The 22,682-nt window shown below is 52.2% G+C and overlaps 5 protein-coding genes across 5 annotated transcripts; all 5 read left to right on the top strand.

Moving 5' to 3' along the window:
• Window positions 1–85: 85 nt before the first annotated feature.
• On the top strand, window positions 86–3,584 carry PV06_09355 (uncharacterized protein; the record flags this gene model as incomplete). Its single annotated transcript, XM_016410793.1, has 2 exons — window positions 86–145; window positions 201–3,584. 2 exons carry the CDS (start codon window positions 86–88, stop codon window positions 3,582–3,584), a joined length of 3,444 nt encoding a protein of 1,147 aa, XP_016258600.1.
• Window positions 3,585–10,554: 6,970 nt separating this feature from the next.
• On the top strand, window positions 10,555–10,857 carry PV06_09354 (uncharacterized protein; the record flags this gene model as incomplete). The annotated part of the gene is made up of 1 exon (XM_016410792.1): window positions 10,555–10,857. One exon carries the CDS (start codon window positions 10,555–10,557, stop codon window positions 10,855–10,857), a length of 303 nt encoding a protein of 100 aa, XP_016258599.1.
• A 35-nt stretch (window positions 10,858–10,892) lies between these two features.
• On the top strand, window positions 10,893–12,044 carry PV06_09353 (uncharacterized protein; the record flags this gene model as incomplete). The annotated part of the gene is made up of 1 exon (XM_016410791.1): window positions 10,893–12,044. One exon carries the CDS (start codon window positions 10,893–10,895, stop codon window positions 12,042–12,044), a length of 1,152 nt encoding a protein of 383 aa, XP_016258598.1.
• A 377-nt stretch (window positions 12,045–12,421) lies between these two features.
• PV06_09352 (uncharacterized protein) lies at window positions 12,422–12,949 on the top strand (the record flags this gene model as incomplete). Its single annotated transcript, XM_016410790.1, has 1 exon — window positions 12,422–12,949. One exon carries the CDS (start codon window positions 12,422–12,424, stop codon window positions 12,947–12,949), a length of 528 nt encoding a protein of 175 aa, XP_016258597.1.
• Window positions 12,950–17,390: 4,441 nt separating this feature from the next.
• PV06_09351 (uncharacterized protein) lies at window positions 17,391–21,367 on the top strand. The gene has a single exon (XM_016410789.1). The coding sequence runs from the start codon at window positions 17,694–17,696 to the stop codon at window positions 21,099–21,101; it is 3,408 nt and encodes a 1,135-aa protein (XP_016258596.1). The 5' UTR covers window positions 17,391–17,693; the 3' UTR covers window positions 21,102–21,367.
• Window positions 21,368–22,682: the final 1,315 nt, after the last annotated feature.

The following is a 22,682-nucleotide window of genomic DNA, read 5'->3' as shown; positions in this document are numbered from 1 at the left end:
TTCTATCTATAGATATGGCTCATCGGGACATGGAAACAAATTGCTCTCATCAACACTGCTGACGTTTTCCAGAATCGGCTTTGCGATGGCCGACAGCGAGAGCAGCGGCACAACTTATCAGGCCGAGGAAAGCAACAATAATGCAGTGAGATCAATTTACTTTGCCCTGAACCACACAGTAACTAACACAGCATCTCTAGCTTTGTTCCTCATGCCAAAAACTTGATCTGTCAATTGGCAAGTTCATTATCAGTAAAAAGGGGTTGTCGCGCAACCAGGCAACAGTGACAGATTCATCGGGAGATTTAGCCAACACCAAAGACTTCCAATTGAGTTCAGGAACGTCCAGAAAGGTGTTTACGACATTCAACCAAGCTCAGGAGAAGCATACTAGCTGTCACTTCTGCAGCTTGATATGGCAGGCGATTACACGATATAGTCGACGACTTCCAGACGCCTCAACTGCGTTGTATCTTACATGGGAGGTCGACGGGCGACGGATTACCTCCACACATGAGTCTCTGGTCAATAGAACCAGGAGGATACGTCTATCATGGGGCGACAAAGATGGCAAGGATGAGAGTGTATATCTTGTCCTTGTCGCACCAACAGGCGGACGCAGGCCAAACTCGGATGCCTACGCTTCTTTCGCAACCGATACACACTTCCTTGGTCGCGGGCGAGTGGACTCTAGCGAGAAGCAGGCCTTGATGAAAAGTTGGATCGACCTGTGTGCAGAAAAACACGGTTTGAGGTGCCAGAAGAAGCATGGGACCAAGAGCGAGTTCAAGAAACTCATTGAGGGAACCTTCTTCGGCGTCATCGATGTCATTGACATGCAACTAAAGGCCCTGCCAATCGTTAACGGGGAACCAGAGCGGTTTGTGGCTTTGAGCTATGTCTGGGGCAAACGACCGAACGGGGAGTACACATACATCACAACGAGAAACAATGTCATGATCCATATACAGCACGGAGGGTTGGAGAAAGCATGGCATAGATTGCCCAAAACTATACAAGATGTTATTCTACTTGTGAGCCGACTCGGGGAGAGATATGTATGGATCGATTCCTTGTGCATCGTCCAAGACAGCCTCAGCTCATGGGAGCTCAATGCCAAAGCCATGCATCTTGTCTATGGCAATGCACACTTCACCATCTGTGCCGCAGACGGTGAAGCGACGACGGGGCTTCGGGCGGTGGCACCTGTCTTACGAACTCCCATCCATAGAGCGGCACCGGTTCCCGATCGTGTCACCACAGTCAGGTTCATGGAGAATACGACTGATCGACACCACTCGGACGATACTATACAGTCAGAGCCGATCAGTGCACAAATCCTCCCAGGAATCAGGCTCCTGGTGTCTCGACCACCAGAAGCGGTAATCCAGAATTCTCTATGGAATCAGCGTGGTTGGACTTTCCAAGAACGACTCCTCTCCCGCCGCTGTCTTATTTTCGCCGAAGGCCACGTGTACTTTCAATGTCGCTCTGCAGTTATGTCCCAGGACATTTTCAACGACGGAGGGACTACTGGGTGGTCACTGGACTGGACCAACTCCCCGCTCCGGACCCTGGGAGAGTTACGGCGTCGAGCCTTTTGGTTTTACATGACATGCGTCAGACTATATACAGGACGTGAACTGACGAAACCGAAAGACGTTCTTACCGCATTCCAAGGCACGTCCTGGCTCTTGCAGCAGAACTTGAACGCGCCTCTATTCTATGGTCTTCCTGTATCACATTTCGATCTTGCACTTCTCTGGATGCCTCTAGCTGTGCTTGATCGAAGGAGACAGAAAGGACTGCACCGGCCTAGCAACGGACTATGCAGCCAAGATGAGCTGGGAAATTGCAGTTGCAAGATTGAAGAGGAGGGCTATGATGGCAAAGAGTTTCCCAGTTGGTCCTGGTGTGGCTGGGTTGGTGGGAAAGCGGGCTACCAGACCGAGATGATTGAAGGATGTCTGTTGAATGTGAGGGACTGGCTCAAGCACCATACCTGGATTCTATGGTATGTTCGGGACCACGAGGGAAACCTCAGACCCCTTTGGGACAAGAAGGCCTTTGAAAAAGATGTAAGCGAAGACGTAAGCTGGAGAGGATACGCTGGAAGGGACAAGAGCCCAGGTCAATACCTCGCTAGAAAGCGAAGCAGGCTACGAAGATCCCGGGGTCCATCATCGCTAACTAGCTTGGTACCTGAAATCCAAGAAGTCAGACTTGATGGTCCAGGACACAACTATGTGCCAACATATCCAAACGAGTACCCGCCTCGAGGACCACAGCCGCCGTATTATGCACCACCACCGCCACCAAATATGATGTATCCACCGAACAGCGGTCAGCCGTATTACCCTCCTCCACCAGGGCATCCTCCGATGCCAGCTCCCTATGGTCCCTATCCCCACGCGCCTCAACTGGCGCCAACAGATATCAAGCCGGCTTATATACTGAAAGGCGGGTCCAAATCCCGAAGTCGACATAAAAACGCTGACCGAGAATGGGTCAAACGAGGAAACATGGCCTATCTACGAAGGCTTCCGACCGGTTACTACGACAACCTCGTGGACGAAGAGGATCTGAGTGAGCGCCCAAGGGAGCCATATGTGGCGGAAGGAGGATCTCGAGTCCCATCATACTTGCCCCAGCATGGAGTAAGTCTAGCTGCGGGCCTGCCTCGAAGTCCATACCAACGTCAGGTGCGTGAACCGATCACATCTCGGAGGAGGGACGTCGTGAGCTCAGGAGCCAGCTCTGATGGTAACGGTGAGGCTCTTGAAGACCGAAAAAGCAGCAGTAGTACTACTGGGTCTGGATGTGACTCCGACACATCCGAGAAAAGCTCAAACAGCCAAGTCTCCATCGGCGAGTTCATCCCTGTCAACGATGCCACTCGCACTGATCCAGCGGGGTACTCGGAAGATCGAACAGTGAGTGACTCAAGTGACATTGACAGCGACTTGTATGGCCGCAGCAGGCGTAGCCGACGTCATCATCACCGCCGCGGAAGAGGAGGCTCTTCTCGAAAGGAAGACGCCTATGGTAGGCCGGTGCGAAAGGGCCTCAAACGAGGGACCGAATTTACTGGCATTCTCCCCGACAATCCGTTTGGGATTATCCGTGGCCCCTTCCCCAAAGACCAAAAGGACCAGATCCGCGCCATGCCGATCTTACAATTTTGGACCTGGAGGACCGAGTTGTTTGTGAAGGTTCGTGGCGATCAAGAAGGCCAGACGTCGACGTCGACGTCGATGGACAACCAACGATGTCAATGCGACATCGTCGACAAAGCCGGGGACTGGTGCGGGTCCATCGTCCTCCCGCGAGACTGGATCGCAGAGAGACAGGGCGTTCCACTGTTGTTCATCGCCACCTCGGACGCCAAATCTCTGACCGAGGAAGAGTGTCCGGTGTGGAATTATTACATCCCCAAGGAGAAAGACGAGTCCGAGTGGGACTTGTATTACGTCTTGCTTCTAAACAGGAACCGGGAGAGGGCGCTCTGGGAACGTGTCGGGTTGGGTAAAGTCTTTCAGGCCGCGTTTGGTGATGCGGTTTGGGATGAGATTAAGCTTGGGTGATGAATGATGAGAGAAGAGGAAAAGAATGAAAACAAATGCAAGTACTCTTATTGGTATGAATCAATCTAGTTTAAATCTCCAGCACCCAGCTCCAGAGCTTCGAATCGCTGCTCAATCCATGTCCCAAGTTGGCTGTGTATCGCATTCTGGTCCTTTCCATGGCCTGAGTTGAAATAGCTGAAAGACGTATTTGTTAGAAACCCGAGGCCATTCAACATGTTCCCAGCCTGAGAATCTGACTTCGACTCTGACTCTCTGTTCGTCCAAAACAAAAAAGACCGAAACCTGTCTAATGTCCGACAACCTCGTTTCCTAATTAACTGCCTGGAGTTCTGCTGAACCTTGGTAACAAATGTTGTCAAAGTGTTTCCACCTGGCCTCTTGCCCGTACCTCGCAACGATGAGGCTTCTGACTCGGTCGATTTTAGGTTCCAGCGTCTCGCCCACGGCGTCCTTGATTCGATAATCCTGCCATTCCAGCAAAGTCCCACGAGTCCAGCGCTCCCAGTTCTTGGAGTCATCGTCGCCGTGGACGGACCGGTGGACCCAATCCAATTTCGCCTCTTGGAATCTGTATTCCGTTCCGTACGGGGCAAATTCCCACGCCAGGTTACAAAGGAGCTTGATGAGCTCGTTCTCAGACCGTATGGTGGAAGTAGTAGTGGCACTGGTAGAAGTAGAAGGCATCAACCTCGTCATCGTCGTCGTCGTCGTTGTCGTCGTCGTCGAAGTGACGGCCGGCGAAAGCAACAACGACAACTCCGCCTTGCGCAAGCCGAGTCTAAGCCGGTACTCGTCACCAGCAATGATTCTGTTGGCGAGGTCGTTGAGACGTTGGGCCTCTTGCAGGTCCTTGAGATCACGTTCGGCAACAAGAGCGTGGCCACCGTTGATCTCGATGGCGGTTTTCATGGTCGCCAGACGAAATAGACACCAGTTCAATCTGGCGGATTGGACGGGTCCTGCTGCGGCCAAAATCATCTCTTTGACCTTTTTGAACTCATCTCGGACCTGGACCGTGGTTTCTCGCAGTTCTTCTTCTAGTGATAGGTCTTCAAACATTCTTTCGGCTTTGTTGAACGCCGCCTGGATTCGTTGATCTGCGGTTTGAAATCGACGTGCCCGCTCTCCAGGATCTCGGCCGGGTTTGAACATGTCCCAGATCTTTTGCTCCAGGTTGGTCAGCTTTTGTGGTGGCGATGGTGGATGACTGGTGTGTTTCTCGCCGTCGTCACGGTCACCATCATTGTCAGGAGAGGTTTTTGACGGAGAGATACAGCTCAACTCAAAATCTCCTAGCCGGACAGTCTTGACGAGTGGGCCGATGGATTCACGGATGCTCGTCGAAATGTAATCGAGAAAGACCTTTTCGTTTGGAAACCCCCACAGCTTCTGGGCGAGACCGGGGACAAACTCTAGTTCGAACGAGAATTGTCCTTGTGTGGTTGGGTTCGAGCGCCATTGGTAACTGTGATACTCTTCGGCCGTAAACATCCATGATTCGCAGTACAGGCGAAAGTCGAGGATGGAGATGAAGCTGTTGTAACCCTTTTTCTCGTGTGGGTCGGTCGATTTGACAGTCAATATCGGCTTGATTTCAGAGGAGAAGGTGGTGGACAGTGACGAACGTGACCGAGCCGGCTGCGGCAACTTCCACGTCGGAATGCGACCTGTTCTCGGTCGAAAGTTGGGCACGGCGACAAAGGAATTTTCCCGCAGAACGATCGAGCCTTCCGTCAGGAGTTGTTTGCAAGTTCTGAGGACGGCCGTGTTCATGCTGTAACTAACATCGTGCTTAGGGCGAGTGTAGAAGTTCTTTTCGAATTTCCGAGTGACGGTTCGTACTTGGTCCATGCCCAGTAGGTAACGCAGGATGACGCGTCGAACGTCGAATGGAAGGTCGAGAAAGGCACAAGGAACTGGATCCTCTACCACCGGGGTCACAGCAAGACTGTTTTCTTCTTCTCCCGCCACAAGAGGCTCAGGGGAGGACAGGGGCGGTAGGGTCTTCTGTTGTCTCTTTTCTTTGGCTCTCTGTCGTTCCAACATTCGCCGATGAATGATCTTCGCGATCGGGTCCATTGTTTTTGGGTCCATGATGGTGTTTAGATTGGCGTCTGTCTCTTGAACTATCAAATCAGGAGTTCCGCGAAGGTTCTCTTCCTCTCTTTTGGTCTTTGGAAAATTGAAAAGAAGAAATTTGGACTTTGGCCATGAATTTGGCGTTTAATCTTGGAGATGTCTGCCTGATGCTAATAGATCCACCATGTTAATAGTAATGTTTCTCGTTATGCACCAGGAGCTTCTTGTTTGTTGTCTTTGTTTTTGTCTTTGTTTGTATCTCGAGCGAATTGACTTGACTATAAAGGGTCGTACTCGTAACGCCACAGATTAGGGGGAAGAGACAAAGAGACCACGGCACTGCCCATAGTCAACACAACAACAAACACACCAGTTACTCCATTTTGGATAATGGGCGTTGACAACTGTTCGTGTTCCAGGAACATGTAGGTAGTTAACTATTCAAGCGGATCCAGCTTGTCCTGTATTCAGGAAGAGATCGCGTAAAATGTAGGCAGATACAATTGCCTCGCTGTTCCGTTCTTGTCTCTTTTCGGATGGCGGCGATTTCATTACAAGTGCAAATACCTGAATAAACGTGCGTGACAATAACATTATGCTAGAGTCGTGTGCTTCTAAGGACCACTCATGAAAATGGCTCCTTTCCTGACTTGTTTCGCAATGGTCTCTGCTGCGCCGTCCGTAGACTTCAGGTCGACGGGCAGGCGAACCAAGGCGCATACCCTCAGGAACTGTTCGCGGATCCATTCCTGCTGACCTGACCGGAGATAGCTCGCCACTGTCCTTCCGCCGTGGTCATCGGAGAACAAGGTGAGCAAGTTACTCAGAGGGCTCACGATATGCCATGCACCGTAGGCAACCATGTGGCGGTGGTGTTCGTCCCCAGACATGGGACTGTGATGATCCCGTGTGGTGATTCTCGTGTCATCTGGTGTCAGTAAGTGGTAGCTAGGAAACAGGATCTCCGGGTCTGTAAAATCACTGAGTCTGGATTGTTTGTAGCGATTGCCGAGATAGAAGGGCACGCTGTGGCAGATGCTGTCCACCAGATCCTGGATGTGGTCACCTTGAGTGGCCCTTTCCATGTTCGTCGGCACAATCCATTCCTCGCCTGCAGACTCGTCCCGTGGCGAGGTCGAGATATACTGTGTTGCGATGACGGTTATCTTAAGGAGTAAGAGGCGGTGGAATCTCCACAAGTTCCACAAGGTCGCAATCTGACACGATGGATAGACGTCACAAGTGGACCGATATGCTGTGATCGACGGACTAAAGTCTTGACCACTCGTGAGCCTGACCGGCCGCCAACGATCGGGCACATCCCGCGCCCAAGACCACGGAAGCTCTTCAATTTGTCCCGCTTCTGTGATCCACGCTCTGCACTGATGCTCCAGTAAAGCACCAGAAGTGGTTTTTCGTGATAGTTCGCGCTCGTAGTCTGCTTGCAGCTCGGCCACGGAGGCTCCTATCCAGTCCAAGGTCGAGCTAAAGTTACCTGGCACCAGAAATGAGATATGTGGACTGTTCACATAGGAATAAGCATTAGGGTGGATCGACCGTTTTTGCCGCAACGCCGACGAGATTTCGCTGTGAAGCACGAAACCCTTCACATACGTGCTAGCAAGGCCATCTAGGCTGTCCCATCCCGCGATCGGCAGCAAGGCCAACGCACCTTGATGGTGAACAGGTATTGCTTGGCGGGAATCATAGACGGCGCTGATGCTCTCGTAGAGATGTAGGGCCAGAACCGCGAGTGCTGTAGCAGGCCTGCAACGGTCCTCTGGGCGCTTGAGAGCTGAACGAAGAGACGCGACGGCCTCGGTATACGGCTCCAAATGAGGTTTAAGTTGGAGGGTGTCATCGTTGCGCCATATGGAGAAGACCCTCGCGGCCACAGCCGAGACAGCCAGTGAAAGCGGCGAGTCAGGAGACTGAGAAGTGGAAATAGGGATCAAGATCTCGTAAAAGCCGCGGGAGACAGCGAGGTTGCGGCCCAGACCAGCGTAATGCACAAGGAAGAAAGGCACGGCGACGTCGGCTCCCCTAAGCAGAGACCGGGAGGGTTCTCCTGCGGCACCTGACGAAGGCTGCGCCAGCGCACGCCGTCCCTCGGAGGTTTCTAGGGTTGTTGCAGAAGAAGCAAACTTGTGGTTTTGATCCCTGAAGATGTATTGCTTGGTGTATCCTCCACAATCAACACCAAGACTGCGGCACTGTGAACAAGCTGGCCTCGCTTCGTCGCACTTGACGCGTCGTCTCTTACACGTAAGACAACGTCCTGATCGGCCATAATTGGGCATGTCTTGCGATGGGATGATCAATAAGGCCCATTGGATCGCAAAGCAGGCACCACATACGGATTCCAGCCTTCTGCGAATGCTTTCTTTTATTATCTTCCTCCTCCCCGCAGGAATCTCAGTTCAGCCTCGGCGTTAAGTCTGACTCTGTCTGGCTCCAATATAAGTGGGTTTGTCCCCGCAATATGGAGAACAGATATTCAGGCTCTCCGTCGCAAAAATGGTCCAGGATGCGGTTTAGCGGCATTATGGATGATCTACATGCAATAGCATCACTAAATACACAAATCGCAAAAGAACGTCTCCATACTGTCTATCAGGCAATCACAATTCATGGTGAGAGTGACGCCATTGCCTAGCTAGGCTTCCCATGGAATGGCCATCTTCTCCGAGGGAGTCGACGGAATGGAACTACAAGTAAGAGCCGAAAGACGCACATCAATTGAACAAGATGATATATCTAGGTAAGTCTGTCTCATTCCCATCGGTTTCTAGACGTGACTACTGCATATCTCATTTTTCACGAAGTGTCAACCTCTCTCAGCAGCAATGAAATTCATATCTCTTTCTGTCGCCCAGCTTCTGGCTGCGGTCGTATGCCTACAAACCGCATCCGGGGCGAGCAACTCTTCCTCCTCCTCGTCCAAGGCGCCGACCTTGCCGCTGAGCACCGACTCGACTTTCAATTTTGATTTCTTGATTCCACTGGGCCTGGCCCTCACTGGAGGGTCAGACATCAGCCCGGTGCTGGGCGTCGCCAACGTAGTCGAGCCCGGCAACATGACATCGTATTACGAAGAGTTCTACAAGCTGGCCAATTACACGAAGAAACAGGCCGAGGATCCGGAGAATGCGTACGACCCGATCAACGTCCGGGACACCTGGTTCTCGACGGCCAACTACTTCCGCCGCGCCGACTTCCTCATCCACCAGAACTGGAGCAACCCGGAGATCATGACCCTGTGGGCAGAACAGCTCAGCGCCTTCGACAAGGCCATCGCGGCGCTGCCCGTCCCCGGGGTACGGGTTCGCATTCCGGCCAGGAGCCGAAACTTCACCATCGAAGCCATCTGGTACGGGGCGGCAGACGCAAACTCGACGGCCAAACTGCCCACCCTCGTGGTCGGCAACGGCTACGACGCGGCGCAGGAGGACTCGTACCACAACTTTTGTGCACCCGCCGTGCTCCGGGGCTGGAATTGCATCACGTACGAAGGGCCCGGGCAGAACACGGTGCGCCGGTACCAGGACGTCGGCTTCATCCCTCAGTGGGAGGACGTCGGGATCCCCGTGGTCGACTGGCTCTACCAGAACAAGGCGGACGTGATCGACAAGGATCGCCTCGTCATCCTCGGCAACTCGTTCGGGACCCTTCTCAACCTGCGTGTGGCGGCCTATGAACCTCGCATCAAGGCCGTGGTCGGCATCGACGGCATCTGGGATTTTTTCTCGAGCGCCATAGCTCCCGTTCCCTCCGACCTCGTCCCCCTCTTCGAAGCGGGCCAGAAACAAGAGTTTGACAGCAAGCTGCTCGAGCTGCGGGACACCAACCAGCTCTCCACCATGGCCGCCTGGGGCCTCGACCAGGGCCTGTGGTCCTTTTACACGCACTCGCCCTTTGACTTCCTGACCATGGCCAAGGAGTACAAGGTCAGCGATTTCGTCAAAAACATCACGGTCCCGGTCTTCATCGGCAACGGCGAGTACGACACTTTCGTCACGGGTCAACCACAAATGCTGAAGCAGGCCCTGGGCTCTCTGGGCACGCTCCACGACTTCAACGGTACCGCCGGCTACCACTGTCAGACCGGCGCCTCGCAGGAGATGGTGAGAGCCTTTTTTGCATGGTTGAACAAGACTCTCTAGGGAGGTTTAGTATTAGTTCTTCAGCCCACAGTAATTCCTTTCTGAACGAAATATATAATACATGCAAAGACGGAAACGCAACAGCTTTGTATAGCTGCGGAGGACTTGATAATTGAGAAAACAAACCTCATATTGACCTCGTTGTACAGTCAAGTCAGCACTCACTTTGTCAAAGGCTCATTTTCATCCATGAATGAAGGAAATCGAGTTTCAAGATCCTACGAACATTATTGACTAGATCCTGAACAGCCAATGGCCACTTGATATCTAATCCGAATCGACCAAGTTGTTAGGCTGACAGAGTCCCAATATTGACAGGGATTAAGTGTTGTTCCCACACTTCTTAAGTGAGGGGATTTTGGCCCTTTTGATAAAGTACAAAGTACGGAGTACTTTGGTTAGCAAGGTCTAAGCCCCCACAGAGAATGAACAACATTCTTTGGATTCATAGTTCACCAACATACTTCAACATCTACCCAACAACAGCCCCATATGCCCTTACATCCCTAATTGAATCCCTTCGATCAGCAAAGCGTCACGACGAAAACTCAATATACACACGGAGGGACATCGCTTCAACGAACCACTATAAAATCCAGGATATGATAGCTCCCTACCTCCACAAAGGGGAAAGAAAAACCCGCATATTAAATTCAGTTGTCAATAAACATTACCATATCGACGGGAAGAGAGGTAAATCTCCGGGGACGACTTGTCAGAGCAAAATGGAGGTTCCAGTGCCAATCCACACCCCTCTGAAAGATGGCGAAGTCAGGCTCGTGACTTTGGCTCAGGGGAAATTCGACGACGACATCGAATGTTCGCTAAGCACGCATCTTCTCGAACGAGACCCAACGTACGAAGCATTGTCGTGGTACTGGGGTACTCCCAATCCGGGCACAGATCCGACGATATCACTCTGTGGTCAGACATTCTCCGTCCCCGTGAATCTCGAGAGGGCGCTGCGATATCTCCGTGCCGAGGACAAGAGCTTGCCAAAGCGACTTTCAGGTGGCTCAAAGTCTTAAACAAGCCACAGACATTGGCGACTACCAGTCAAGCCATGCTGCTGCAGGATGGTGTGAAGTGCGTCGAGTTCCCGAGTTTATACGAACATCGCTATCTCCGTACGACTGATACTATGGAAATTCCCGAAAGGTTAGATCTGTTGAAACTTCAACGAATCACTCACTCCCGTGAATCGTCGGATCCCCGCGACAAGATCTATGCGTTGCAAAGCGTAGATGACGTCGGCGACATCATTGTCACGGTGGACTATACCAAAACAGTCGAGGCCGTGTATGCAGACTTCGCCGTCCGGTGTCTCGAGACTCAACAGTCTCTTGAGATACTCACTTACGCTGGAATCGGCTGCGCGCTCCTCTCACGGACGGATGCGCTCGATACGCCATCTTGGGTCCCTGACTTCAGGGCGTCGGCATTCCAAAGCGGACATTTCTACCAGGGAATGACCGGAGCAGATAGCCGGGAGACTGCCAGTTGTAATCTGCATGCAAATGGACGTTACCTGCACTGCACTGGCATTCTGTACGATGTTCTGACGGCACCCACGGCACTCAACATACGCGATTGCTTCGAGACCGGCTCTCGAACGAATTCAGCGAGCAACAGTTCTTTGCGAGATCAATGTCCGCCTGCATCTTATCCAACGGGAGTTTCGAGGATTGAAGCTTTTTTTAGGACCACCGTTTCTGATGATGGCTTGGTTGGTGTTCCGTTAGAAAGCGAACACTGCAGCTTCGTCGACAGTGCCTTTGGTTTCATGTACCTGTACGGTACACAAGCGCTTGGTGGGCTTTTTGACGACTCGCGGAACATTGACAGCATCTTGCACTCATTCGAATCCAATAGGGAGATTAGATCGTATGCGATATGTTTCAACTCGTGGGTGGACAAGCTACGCTCCTTGGTGCCAGAGCCGAGACCGTCCTGCGACGAGTTTCATGCGCTGGAAGATCCGCAAAACACTAGACGGTCAAACAGGACTAAAATCCCATGGCCGGCCTCTTATACTTTGCACGATCTAGATGACCCCACAGGCTGGGCGCATATCCTACAATATGCTCGGCAAGCCGCGGGCAGAACTGATAATCGTTCTTTCTTCGCCTCCTCAAAGGGCTACATGGGTCTCGGCCCACTCCATGCTCGAGAAGGAGACCAGCTCTGCATTATCTTTGGCTGCTCGATGCCATGATATTAAGACCGGACACGAACGGGTATCACCAGGTCGTAGGGCCGTGCGATGTTTACGGCCTGATGCAGGGAGAGGCAGTGGACGAGATGAAGCAGAGTAATGGGAAGTTGCAAGAAACTATTTTCAAACTAAAATGAGTTCAGTGTTACATTTCTAGTCAACGGAGGAAATAGAAAGCGTCACGACGACGAAAGCACAACAGAACGTCGAGCGATTTATTGTGGTATGGCCAACTCGGAGGACGGAAGAGAAGAGACGGAGCCTTTGGAACGCAAAGATATGAGCAACGGAGCAGGAATAGGAACAGGAGTGTTTCCAACAGGCTCTACTCCGGACTAGGCGTCCACCGCCTGGCTGAACCGGGTGATAATACCTTGATGGCTGAGGCCATGAGAGATCACAACAGTCTCTCCTCCAGAGAGAGGCAGGAGCTCAACGAGAAATTACGTCTCATAAAGAACATAGATCAGAACGGTCACTGGTGGTCCAGAGTCAAAGAGCCGCTTTCCGCAATCCTGAGCCTCGTCGTTGCGACGGGGAAGGTACTAGTCGCACTCAAGGCCACCGCTGGTGGAATCTTCGTTCAATACAAGGTTGCGGGGATGAGCTTCAACCTTGCAGGGGGAGCGTTCAAGACGTCTGCGTTGCTCACGGCGACTGGTCCTGCCGCCCTCGTTGGGGCAGGCGTCGCTGCGGCCGTGTATTTTATTCCCTGGTTCACGGTGTTCTCGTGGATCCAAGGGTTCTTCTCGTCAATTTGGGACACCATACGCAGATGGGTCGAAAACTTCCAACGATTTTTGTCGAGCCTCGCCGCCGAGTCAGAGAATGTGCAACCCCAGAGGCGGCAGAGGCGTCGTAACTCTGGCCGGAGATCGGTGCCAATGACATTCTCACATGGTTAGAATAGGTTCTCCTTGGCCGGGCAAGGATACATCTTTGGTCACCTTTTGCACGACTGGCTCGTTTCTAGATGTCCAGAAATCGGATCTGCATGTTGGCTTTGGATTAGGCCTTCGGACAGATTGCATACTTGCCGGGAGCATGGGATGCATTCTTAGACATGGCTGCATCGAATCCAAGATTCGCCGGTGGATGGTTGCTTGATAGGTAGCTGACAGTGGCGTATGTATGGGCATTTAATTACATTCGTAGTTATCGACAGGCTTGGATGCCAGCCTTGTCACGTATGATTTAGCAGGTATTATATAAGCCATCTACATTCCAGCCTTGTCAGCAATCAATGCGCGATAACCTACGAAAACAACTCTGCACAGCAGCAGGCATATTGCTATCCAACTGCTAATCGTGCAGAATTCATGATCCCTGTTAGGTGCAGGCTAGTTCGTAGTCGCAAGTTACCTACAATGGTCTGAGCGAGTATCCGTTCGATAGGCTGGCTAATATCTTCAATGAAAGTCTTCGTTTGAGTCGTCCCGCGGAATACACCTTTGTCCAATATGACATCTCAAAAAGGACTCTGGGTCTTCTTCTGCGATTATCTTGACACCGGGTCTTCGGAGATGTATGTACATACATGACGATCAAGAAGAATCAAGAGCATGGTAGAACCTGAACCAGTCATTGTTCATGGCAAGGACTCGCCATATTACAGCCTACTCACCACACATGTCGTCTTGCTTCAATCACTCACAGAAGACAGAATCACTTGGAGTCGGAAACCTCTTCAAGCTCATGGGCATGGGACTGAGAGCAGTCTCCTTCCTGCAGCCCCTTATTGCGAGGTGGGGGTCCTTGAACGTGAGTTCGTGCTGACGCAGGGTATGTTTCAAGGCCACGAACCAAGAACACATCGTCTGCGACGGCTTGTGCATGCCTGCATCCGAACTATTATTCCCATATATTCTCGTTCCACCACAACATCACCGGCGGATATGGCGTTATCGCCGAATGCTTTTGTTTGGGGCGCGAATATCAAATAGGAGTTGCTGTGCTTATGCAAGCGAGGATGAGGCGATGTGGTTTGCAGTGGTCGCCTGTGGCAAGGGGTGGTTGACCGTGTTTTCGGGTTCAGGCTGCTCAAGTCGATGCAAGATTTAGTCAAGGTCGATAAGCGATTGGCGAAGGTGTTGTTGAACAACTGAGATTGCAACCGAATTGGGAGAGGGATTTCCAATATTACTGATTATTGTGCATCTTGATCCCATATTGGGATGTTTTAGGTGCTTTGCTACTCATGCATGTACATATGTCTCACCATGTCCACAACAAGCTGCAGAAGGATCGGGAGGATCAGCCAAGAGGATCCGTTCGCTCGATTCCGAGCGGTGAGCTGGAGTTCATCAACGCTCGCATCTCAACTCCACCAGATCCAGGTTCAAGGCAGTATTATTGCTAGACATTCTACGTAAAGGTGCCAGGGTTGGACAAGACCGGGGAGATTATCAAGCCGCAAACGATTGTGGAAGAGCGAGTTTGAAGTCGTTCGTTCGGGAGTCTGCCAATGAATGCCCGCGCCCATGGGCTCCTACAGGTCACAGGATGTACGATCAAAGCAGGCCAGACTGTTGATCTCCTGAGACGATCCGAAATTCCTTGTCAAAGATACTTGTGCCCATCGACCACCGACCATCTGCATGCAAGAGTGGTTGCATATATCTTGCAGGCGTGCGCTGTTTCGAGCCGCCAAGTGACTCGGTGCCTCTCCGGACAGATGACAGACTGGCCTAAATGAGCTGATCAACGAACCATCAACAGAACTACATAAGCGAAGCAGGGATGAATGTGCGTAATTTAGTCGTCGCGAAAGATCAATCCGGTGCTCGTAAGCCTCTATCTGCGAGCTCGTGATCAACCAGGGTTACCATGCAACTGGAATCTACGCCTCACGTGGAGTATCCTGTACATACGACTGTCGATTAAAGTCTCATGGAAGATCACGACGACGGAATGGCACAGGAGATGCAATTCCACGGCACCTGGATCAATCACCCTCTGGGCGTTGTTCTTGATGTGTTTTGCTTATGAGGTATCTGCAAGATGATCTCCCAAGTCTTACCTCGGGTACACATGAAGCCAGCTGACTTCTTGCCCGCTTCGAATTGCTTTGGGTGCTCATTCGTATTCATTCGTCCTTGAACCCCTCTTGAAAAGCAAAGGGGCACAACCAACAAGTAGGGCGACTACTCCCTATCTGGAGCATGCTTGATTTGGGGGATCCGAATGTTGTGAGAGAAAAGAATGGCATGATGGAAGCAGATTGGTGGCCGAGGGACGAGGGGAAGATGTTCGGATGAGTGACCGAAGTCTTTAGACATTTGTACCAAGATCCAAAGAGGTGATCACAGCGCAGATCTCACTAGCCCCTGGTCCATCTTCATGCAGCTAGGGAAACATGTCAGATGATAGTTGATCGCGAAGAGGCAAAAACAGGAGGGCTGGCATTTTTTAACACCAACGCAGGGTTGACAGGTGGTCAAGGAATCAGACAGAGTACGATTCCCCGCCATCACTGTGCGCCAATCTTTGCCCCCGAGAGAAGTGCCAAAGATAGCTACGAGCATGACCGAAGTACCGTACCAGACTTCAAACGGCCCAGAGAAGACAGTGAAGGGAGAAAGACTATGCCATACTGACTTCTATCATCCAACTGGCACAGACAGATTTCTCCAGACCCCGGAGCGCGCGGACCGTGGTCGCCTATCACCTGAGTGTTGTACGGAGTATGGAGTATTCTATGACTGTGCCTTGCCTGCAAACGCGAGGATGCGTAGAGGATCCTCTGATGGGGAAAGGTCCTAGGCTCGTGTAGTTAGGCTAGATGAGCCTACAAGGGCCCGTGAAGAGCAGCTTGGAGAGCCATGCAGCCCCCATCTCCGTCTCTGTACGGATACCAATAGTGGCCTAAAAAGCCCAGCTGCGTTGCCCCCATTTGATGAGAAACAAGCGTCCTCCATCAAAACTCGCCATTCCGCCCCCACCACTCGTACCTAGAAACACGCAAATCGTCATTCTTTTGCCGTCGCCTCTTCCAAGTCGCCTTTACTCACCCTTCGATCCAAGACAGAGAATTACTGTCCGCATCATCGTCCTCCGCCCACGGGTGGTTTTCCATCGTGGTCGTAAACATTGTCCTCACCCATCGCTTCACAGGCATCTCTACATTCAAAGAATTTCCAACCTAGGAGTATCAGGCTCGCAAGACCGATGATAAGCCAGCTCGACCGCTTGCTCGGACACCACACATTCAAAACTTCCTGACTCGCTTGGGATCTCGTATTCAGAAAGACGCATCTCGTGCTGGTCAAGGGTCATTGCATAGTAGCGAGACGACAAGTTTTAGCGAAAGGCCTAAATAAGCCACCACAGCTTGCTCCAGTGCAAGTTCGATGCCACTTTGAGACCTTCACCTCCACACCGCAGCAGGGATGACAGCCACCGATATGAAAGCACCCACCTACACCAATGAGGTCGACGACAAGCTAGATGGAGGGTCGAAATGACATGCAGCATCATCCCTCAATGGGAACTAATGAGGTTTAATGACCCTGGATTTGACATCACTACTGTACAGGACAGAGCAGCGCCTACTGTACGCAGCTGCGGTTTTGTTTACTGTGGAACAGGCTCTCCCTCCACAACCCCCTTCAGCTTCAAAGGGTTCCTCTCTCCAGAACGCCACCACAGACACTATGTCCAAATAATGATTACGTCTCATCGCCGTTTGTCGCGTTGAATGGAGTGCGGCCTCGCCCTTGCGTCCGTCCGTTCCGACTCCATGCCGGTCGTGGCTGAGGATGAGTTGTACCTCCTGGTCGACTCTCAATTTGATCACGGTCACAACTCCCCACAATTTACCCACTGAGGCTTCGATAGACTCAACGAACTTCGGATATTCTTCTCACGACCCCGGATCTCGTAGACACATTGCACTGTGTTATCTACCCTCACAGACTTCGTGTTGAGGGTGTATACGTGCTGTTGCTGGGTTTGCAAAGCGGGAAAACGGTATGGCTGAGGAGCAACTCAAAGGGAACCGCTCTGTCGACCGAAGTCAGACCCTTATGAGCCATCTCTAGCAGCAACCTTATTGCTGCAGCGGAAACGCGCAGTGACCTCATGCCCTTCTTTCGGTGTCTGTGGGCGGCCCTCCTGTCAAAAAAATTGCACCAGCACATTTTGGTATCCGTTCTGCCTTGGATTAAACACCCTTGCTTGGGCCATCTTTTCATGGCACACAAGTATCTGACAGGAGCTGTCAACCGCGAGTTATGCAGGCCGTGTCCTTGTTCCATATTCTCCGCCGTTCTTTGACTACGAACTACCAGCCTTCCACTACTGCATGCGTGCTCTATCAGCGGACGCCGTGCTCTGCCCCTTCTTGCGACGCTTCTGATTCCCCTCTTTCTATGCAATCCGTATCTCTGACAGCTGGCATGTGCTGCCAACCGGCATAAAGCAGGAATGCTCCCCGTCAAGGGTCCCTGGTCAATGCGTTCAATCTGAGTTAATTCATCTGTGGGCATATACCAGCATTCCCCTTTGGATCCTCTGCGACGATCCTCTTCACTTGTATCACCCCAGATCAATGCAGCGATTTTGAAATCTGCACAGCGACAGCTACACTTTGCTCGTGCTCGTTCGCAAGTCTTCCCTGCCTGACAGGGTCGACGACCTTTATCTACCGCGATGGTCAGCTCTTCAACAGCAGGACCGCGCAATGGTCCCCTCGGCGCATTCGCGGACAAGAGTCTACCAGACCTCCCAGGCTCTTTCCTCTCGAGTCCACAACCTCTTACCGACGAAGATGGATCATGTCCTAGTCCTACAGTACACGTGTATAGGGGCGCTCACAAAAGCCCTCGTCAACCTCGCAGGCTGCCACAGTTTCAACAATCCAGGAAATGGGCCAAGGTGCACGATTCCCGAAAACCGGTACCTACTCCGACCGTCACGGTGACCCAAGTTCCCGCAGACTCTCCTAGAGAATCAGATGGCCCCGACGAATCGCAGAGCCAAACGCGTACCATGCGCGAAGCCTTGTTCGAACAACAGCGCGCAACTAAGAAGCCTGTTGCCCGAGGAAGAAGCTCGCACAGATCTCCTCCACCTAGGACCACCAGTGACAGCAGTATCGAAGCCCAAGATGGAGGCTTATGTCACCCGCCCTCACAGCCATGCTTGCCCGCTACTAAGGCAGGCGCGTCTGCAGTCACGAGTACAACTTCCAAAAAGTGGCGCAGATCGCGCTCTCGTGGGCGCAAGGTCACGCCAACGAAGCAACGCGAGGTCAAGTTTCAGCGGATCGCAGACAGAGCTGGAGTTCCAACCTCAACACGAGTCGCCGTGCCGGCAAGGTCGAGAGGCCCGTCAATCACCTCGAAGCAGCTGCCACTGTTGCCCACGGAACACCGGGGCAAGCGAGTTGCACATGAGACACAGAGAGGACGTCAGCCACGAATCCCATCCCCAATTCCATCTCTTCACGATCCTGAAAAGGACAACAAATTCTCCTCTGAATGTCAAGAGCTCTTGCGCAGCATGGATTTTGACCACGACTTCTTATTGCCCATGTTTTCGGCAGTTGGATCTCAAGATGTGCTCGCAGCAGCAAGTCGCCGACCCAAGTCGCAACAGTCCATCTCCATAAAGGACGCGCTAACCAACCTTCCACCAACAGATGAGTTGGTTGAACGTAAACAACGACCCCAGATAACTACCAGTGTCTCCAGCAAGGCGGTGGCGAACTTTACAAATATGTTCCAGCTGGCACGATCAAAGTCCAACCCTAACCCATCAGCGGTGAAAGGTCAACCCTCTTCAGGTTCTGGTCAGCCTACGAGGACTAGGACGACCACTCGCCGGCCTATCATTGATCGGTCATTCCTTCGAATACCTTCGGGCTCTTCTACCGCTGGCCGTACATTAAGGACAACCATGAGCGTTGATACCCTCGCAAAGATCGAAGCCCAGGTCCACTACGGAGAGCCTACCAAAACCAAGACAACACTGGAGAAGATTCCATCCTTGAGCTCTGAGTCAGGGCAACGTGGGCCTCCAAGTATACCGCCAGAACGACCGTTACCAGCGTTGCCTCCAGATGCATTCCTAGAGCAGAGTCCACGACACAGCGTTGACAGTGGCCGTGGTGGCCGACGCCCTCGGAAAGGACAAGCTTCGGCGATGCCTGTGGTCTTGTCTCGGTCGTCTATCCGTGTAGTGTGCCAGGCTCCACCGGTCGACGTGGTTCTTGAGCCATCCGCCGTGAGGCCAATGTACCCAGGTCTCAAGCAAAGCACGGCTCAAGGTAAAACACACGGTACTGATGCCGCTGCAATGGGTCTGGCCGAACAACCATCATCGAGCTCCCTTTCTTCGAAGCTATCCGGAAACTCTATGAGATCATCGCGCTCTTGTCGGCGAAGCATCTGCAGTGCCCGTGCCGACAAAGTGAAAGAAAAGCGTTTGAAGGATCTTGCAACGTCCAAAAACTCATCTAGTTCACCCAACCGACCAGCCAGTAGCGATTCTGCTGGACATCAACATACCAATACCACTACCACGCCTCCTACATCCTTCGACCGCCCCACACCTTATGAAAGACAAGTCGATGTGGATCAACTTGATCAATTTCCAGCAGTGCCAAAGTCTCGGCCAGGTAGTAGTAGCGTTGCCAGTGTGCAAAGTCCTACTCGAGCGCGCGGATATAGTTTCAGCAGTGTGACCAGCCCACGCCGGCAGTCATCTAAGAAACAAAATTCATCTCGTTCTGGGCAAGTGCTGGGACAGAGTAATATCTTCGTCGTTGTGGATTCCGATCCAGTCACTGCACGGTTCCGCGCCGGCGCCATGAGCCCGAGTCCAAGTATCGGTAGCGGCAATGGGAGTGGCCGTCCTGGCAGCCCACTGAAGAACAAGCAATACAAGGCTGGCCCTTCGACTTTGCGAGAAGTAACGACGCATCAAGGGTCCAATGGTACGAAGCCAAATACCGCTAGCGTCCGGGTCGCGAGAGTCGAGTCTTCCACCACTTCTGGTGTTCCTCCTCCTCGGAAGACCAAACGTCACGCGAGACAGAACAGTATCCAGCCGAGCAGCTCCAGTGACGAGTCCACGACACCGAGCATGAACCGCTCTGGTCGGGGCAAGTCACCTCAGAGCAGACCGTCACGTCCTCCGACGAAGCGCAGAAGATGGAACAGCTTCGACATCAGTTTGGTCAAGACTCTCCACGAGAATCTCGAGGACTACTACGGGACCATCTTGAAGCAAGAGGAGAGGATCCGATGGCAAGCAGACCAACTGCGGATGATGGTGAGAGTCATCGCTCCCATGAACCGCGCGCGAGGGATCAAGGGCTCTTCTCACCTCGACGACATTCCCGACCAGATCGAGAACGACGACGACGCCTTGGTCGTCAGCCAGCAATACGCACAGAGAATGTCGACCGGCAACATGCCTCGGATTCCCCGCCGTACTCACGTGAGACAGTCGAGCTCGGGTAGCGGCTGGCCGTTGAGTAAAGTCAACGCCAAAGAACGCGTCACCAAGCCCGGACAGGGTCAACACAGACGGATGAGCAGCATGATCTCCGAACCTGGACCGGCCATCTCGGTGCCATCGCAACCGACGACGAAACCGATGGCGATGAGCAAGATCCAGACCGCGGTGGAAGATCCTACTCTGACCGCGCTGCCACCCGTCGACGGCCGGCCGTCGGTCGTGTCTACTCCAGAATACGACAACAACGACAAGGAAAACGATGTCCCCCGGGCCGAGAAGAGCAATACGAAGAGAGCGTCGCTTCGGCATTCTGGAGCTCAAGACTCAGCCCTGGCGTTGCGACAACCTCCTTCCGTCCCGAGTCCGATTCCTCGATCACTCTCGGCGGATGAAGGAGCAGACGTCTTCAGCTCGCCGACCAGCGGTGGACAATTCGACGACGCCCCTTCCTCGCCGGGATTCCTTGAACAAGAAGAGGAGAACAAGAAAGGACACGGGGACCGTAACAGTGCGGCGAGGTTGAGCGTGAATCACTTCCTGGCCAGTACGGAACAGATGGACAAGGCACTCGGCCTCTCCTCGGTGTATATTTAGGGATGACTTGAAGACCCCGGATGTAACGATATGTCATCGAATAATGTTGTTTCGATTTATGATGATGAAGGTTGGAGCGGGAAACTTGATTTTTTTTTCTGGGTTTTTTGTTCAAAGGACCAAACAGTACTTTGGCAGGAGTTGGTGAGTCTTTTTACGACCATAATATGATGGACATGGGGCCGATGGCAAGAAATGGGGTGTTGGGCAATGTCCCACACCGAACGTGACCACATACCTAGGTACATTAGATACCTGTACTTTCTTATGATATTTTTAATAATAATATCAATACGGAGTACTCTGTTATCTTTTGATGTTGAATTGAAACCCCTTTCTCCAGCACTCGACATTTGCGTTGAAAGCCAAAGGTTGAGAAATCCATTTACCTCTTGTAGGTAGTTGGCCTGTTCAGCTCCCTCCTGTGGCGCATCGTTGTGGCTTTGCCCTGCCATCCTCATTTTGCTTCATTCCCCAGCCTCGCCTCGGCGTTCTTTTCCGCCGCCTTTCCACCCCTCTTTTTGTCTCAGCGTTTGTTCGCCTACGAGATTGCCATGACCCTGTCTCGCCCATTGCGGCGCCGAGACGGGGGACAGGGGGGGGGCAGACTTATTAAGTTCTCTGGATTTATCAGGCGGGTGTATCTTTCGGCACTGCGTCCTTCAATGTAGCTAGCCTCTTTGTTTCGCAGAATAATCTCCCTGGATCTGTCGATGCTAGCAGCAGCACCAGGCCTTGGAAGAGGCCCATAAAATATTTGAAACCAAAAAAGAAATTGGTCCTGCCCATCTCAGGTTTCGTTGTGCAAAACCTTTGGGGGTTGGATGGTGGTAAAGGCTTGTGATTCTTGATGATGAAACGAAGAGGATCCGTGTCTTGCCATCGAGAGGGGAGAGGTTTGACCTTGTGATGATGGTGGTGGTGGTAGGTGTGCCATGATGACGCAAAAGAAAAAAGGTATTCGTGCCAGTTTAGCCACGAGTTACAGTAGGACGTTGAACAGGGTATTTGGGAGAGGGGGGCCTCCCGATCTGTTTGGTGGAAGTATTTCTAAGGAGCCAAGTTCTTCAGAGGGGGTTGATGGTTTCGGTGCCATCGCAACGCAACCCAGGTCTGCGTGCAAACCGGACTCACGTCGACAGTGTGCACCAAGGGAATGTCGACAGGCGACTCGCAGAGAAGCTCGGCAGACGAGTTTTCAACCCGAGTCGGTATTGTCCAGGTATTTTCGAGGATTGAAGGCTGGTTGCTGAAGACTGAGCACGTTTTTATCCATGCTGCTCGGTTGCTCGCAGCTTTGCGTGGAGTGTGCCTCTCCAGGGTCGCATGAAAAACAGCCAGCAGAAGGAGCTGGCGGACAGGAAAAAAAATTACACATCTTTGTTACTGTTACCTCTATGTCCGTGGATGCTGAAGGTGTTGAAAACAGGTTCCAAGGTGAAGCAGAAGACGAAAATGAGAAGATTGTGTGAGTGTTGAGTATGGAATGAAACGAAGCATTGTAGCTGTGGGGCCCTGTTGCTAGCAGTTGGCGACTGGGATTGGTATATCGGAGATCTCGGGCGGCATGCATTACTCCGC

Source organism: Exophiala oligosperma (genome assembly GCF_000835515.1).
Source record: "Exophiala oligosperma strain CBS 72588 unplaced genomic scaffold supercont1.10, whole genome shotgun sequence".
Taxonomy (NCBI): domain Eukaryota; kingdom Fungi; phylum Ascomycota; class Eurotiomycetes; order Chaetothyriales; family Herpotrichiellaceae; genus Exophiala; species Exophiala oligosperma.
This window is presented reverse-complemented; position numbering and strand designations above follow the sequence as displayed.

Bases quoted from the DNA above. Each gene is read 5' to 3' on its own strand.
- PV06_09351 (XM_016410789.1), top strand. From the start codon at position 17,694: ATGGTCAGCTCTTCAACAGCAGGACCGCGCAATGGTCCCCTCGGCGCA.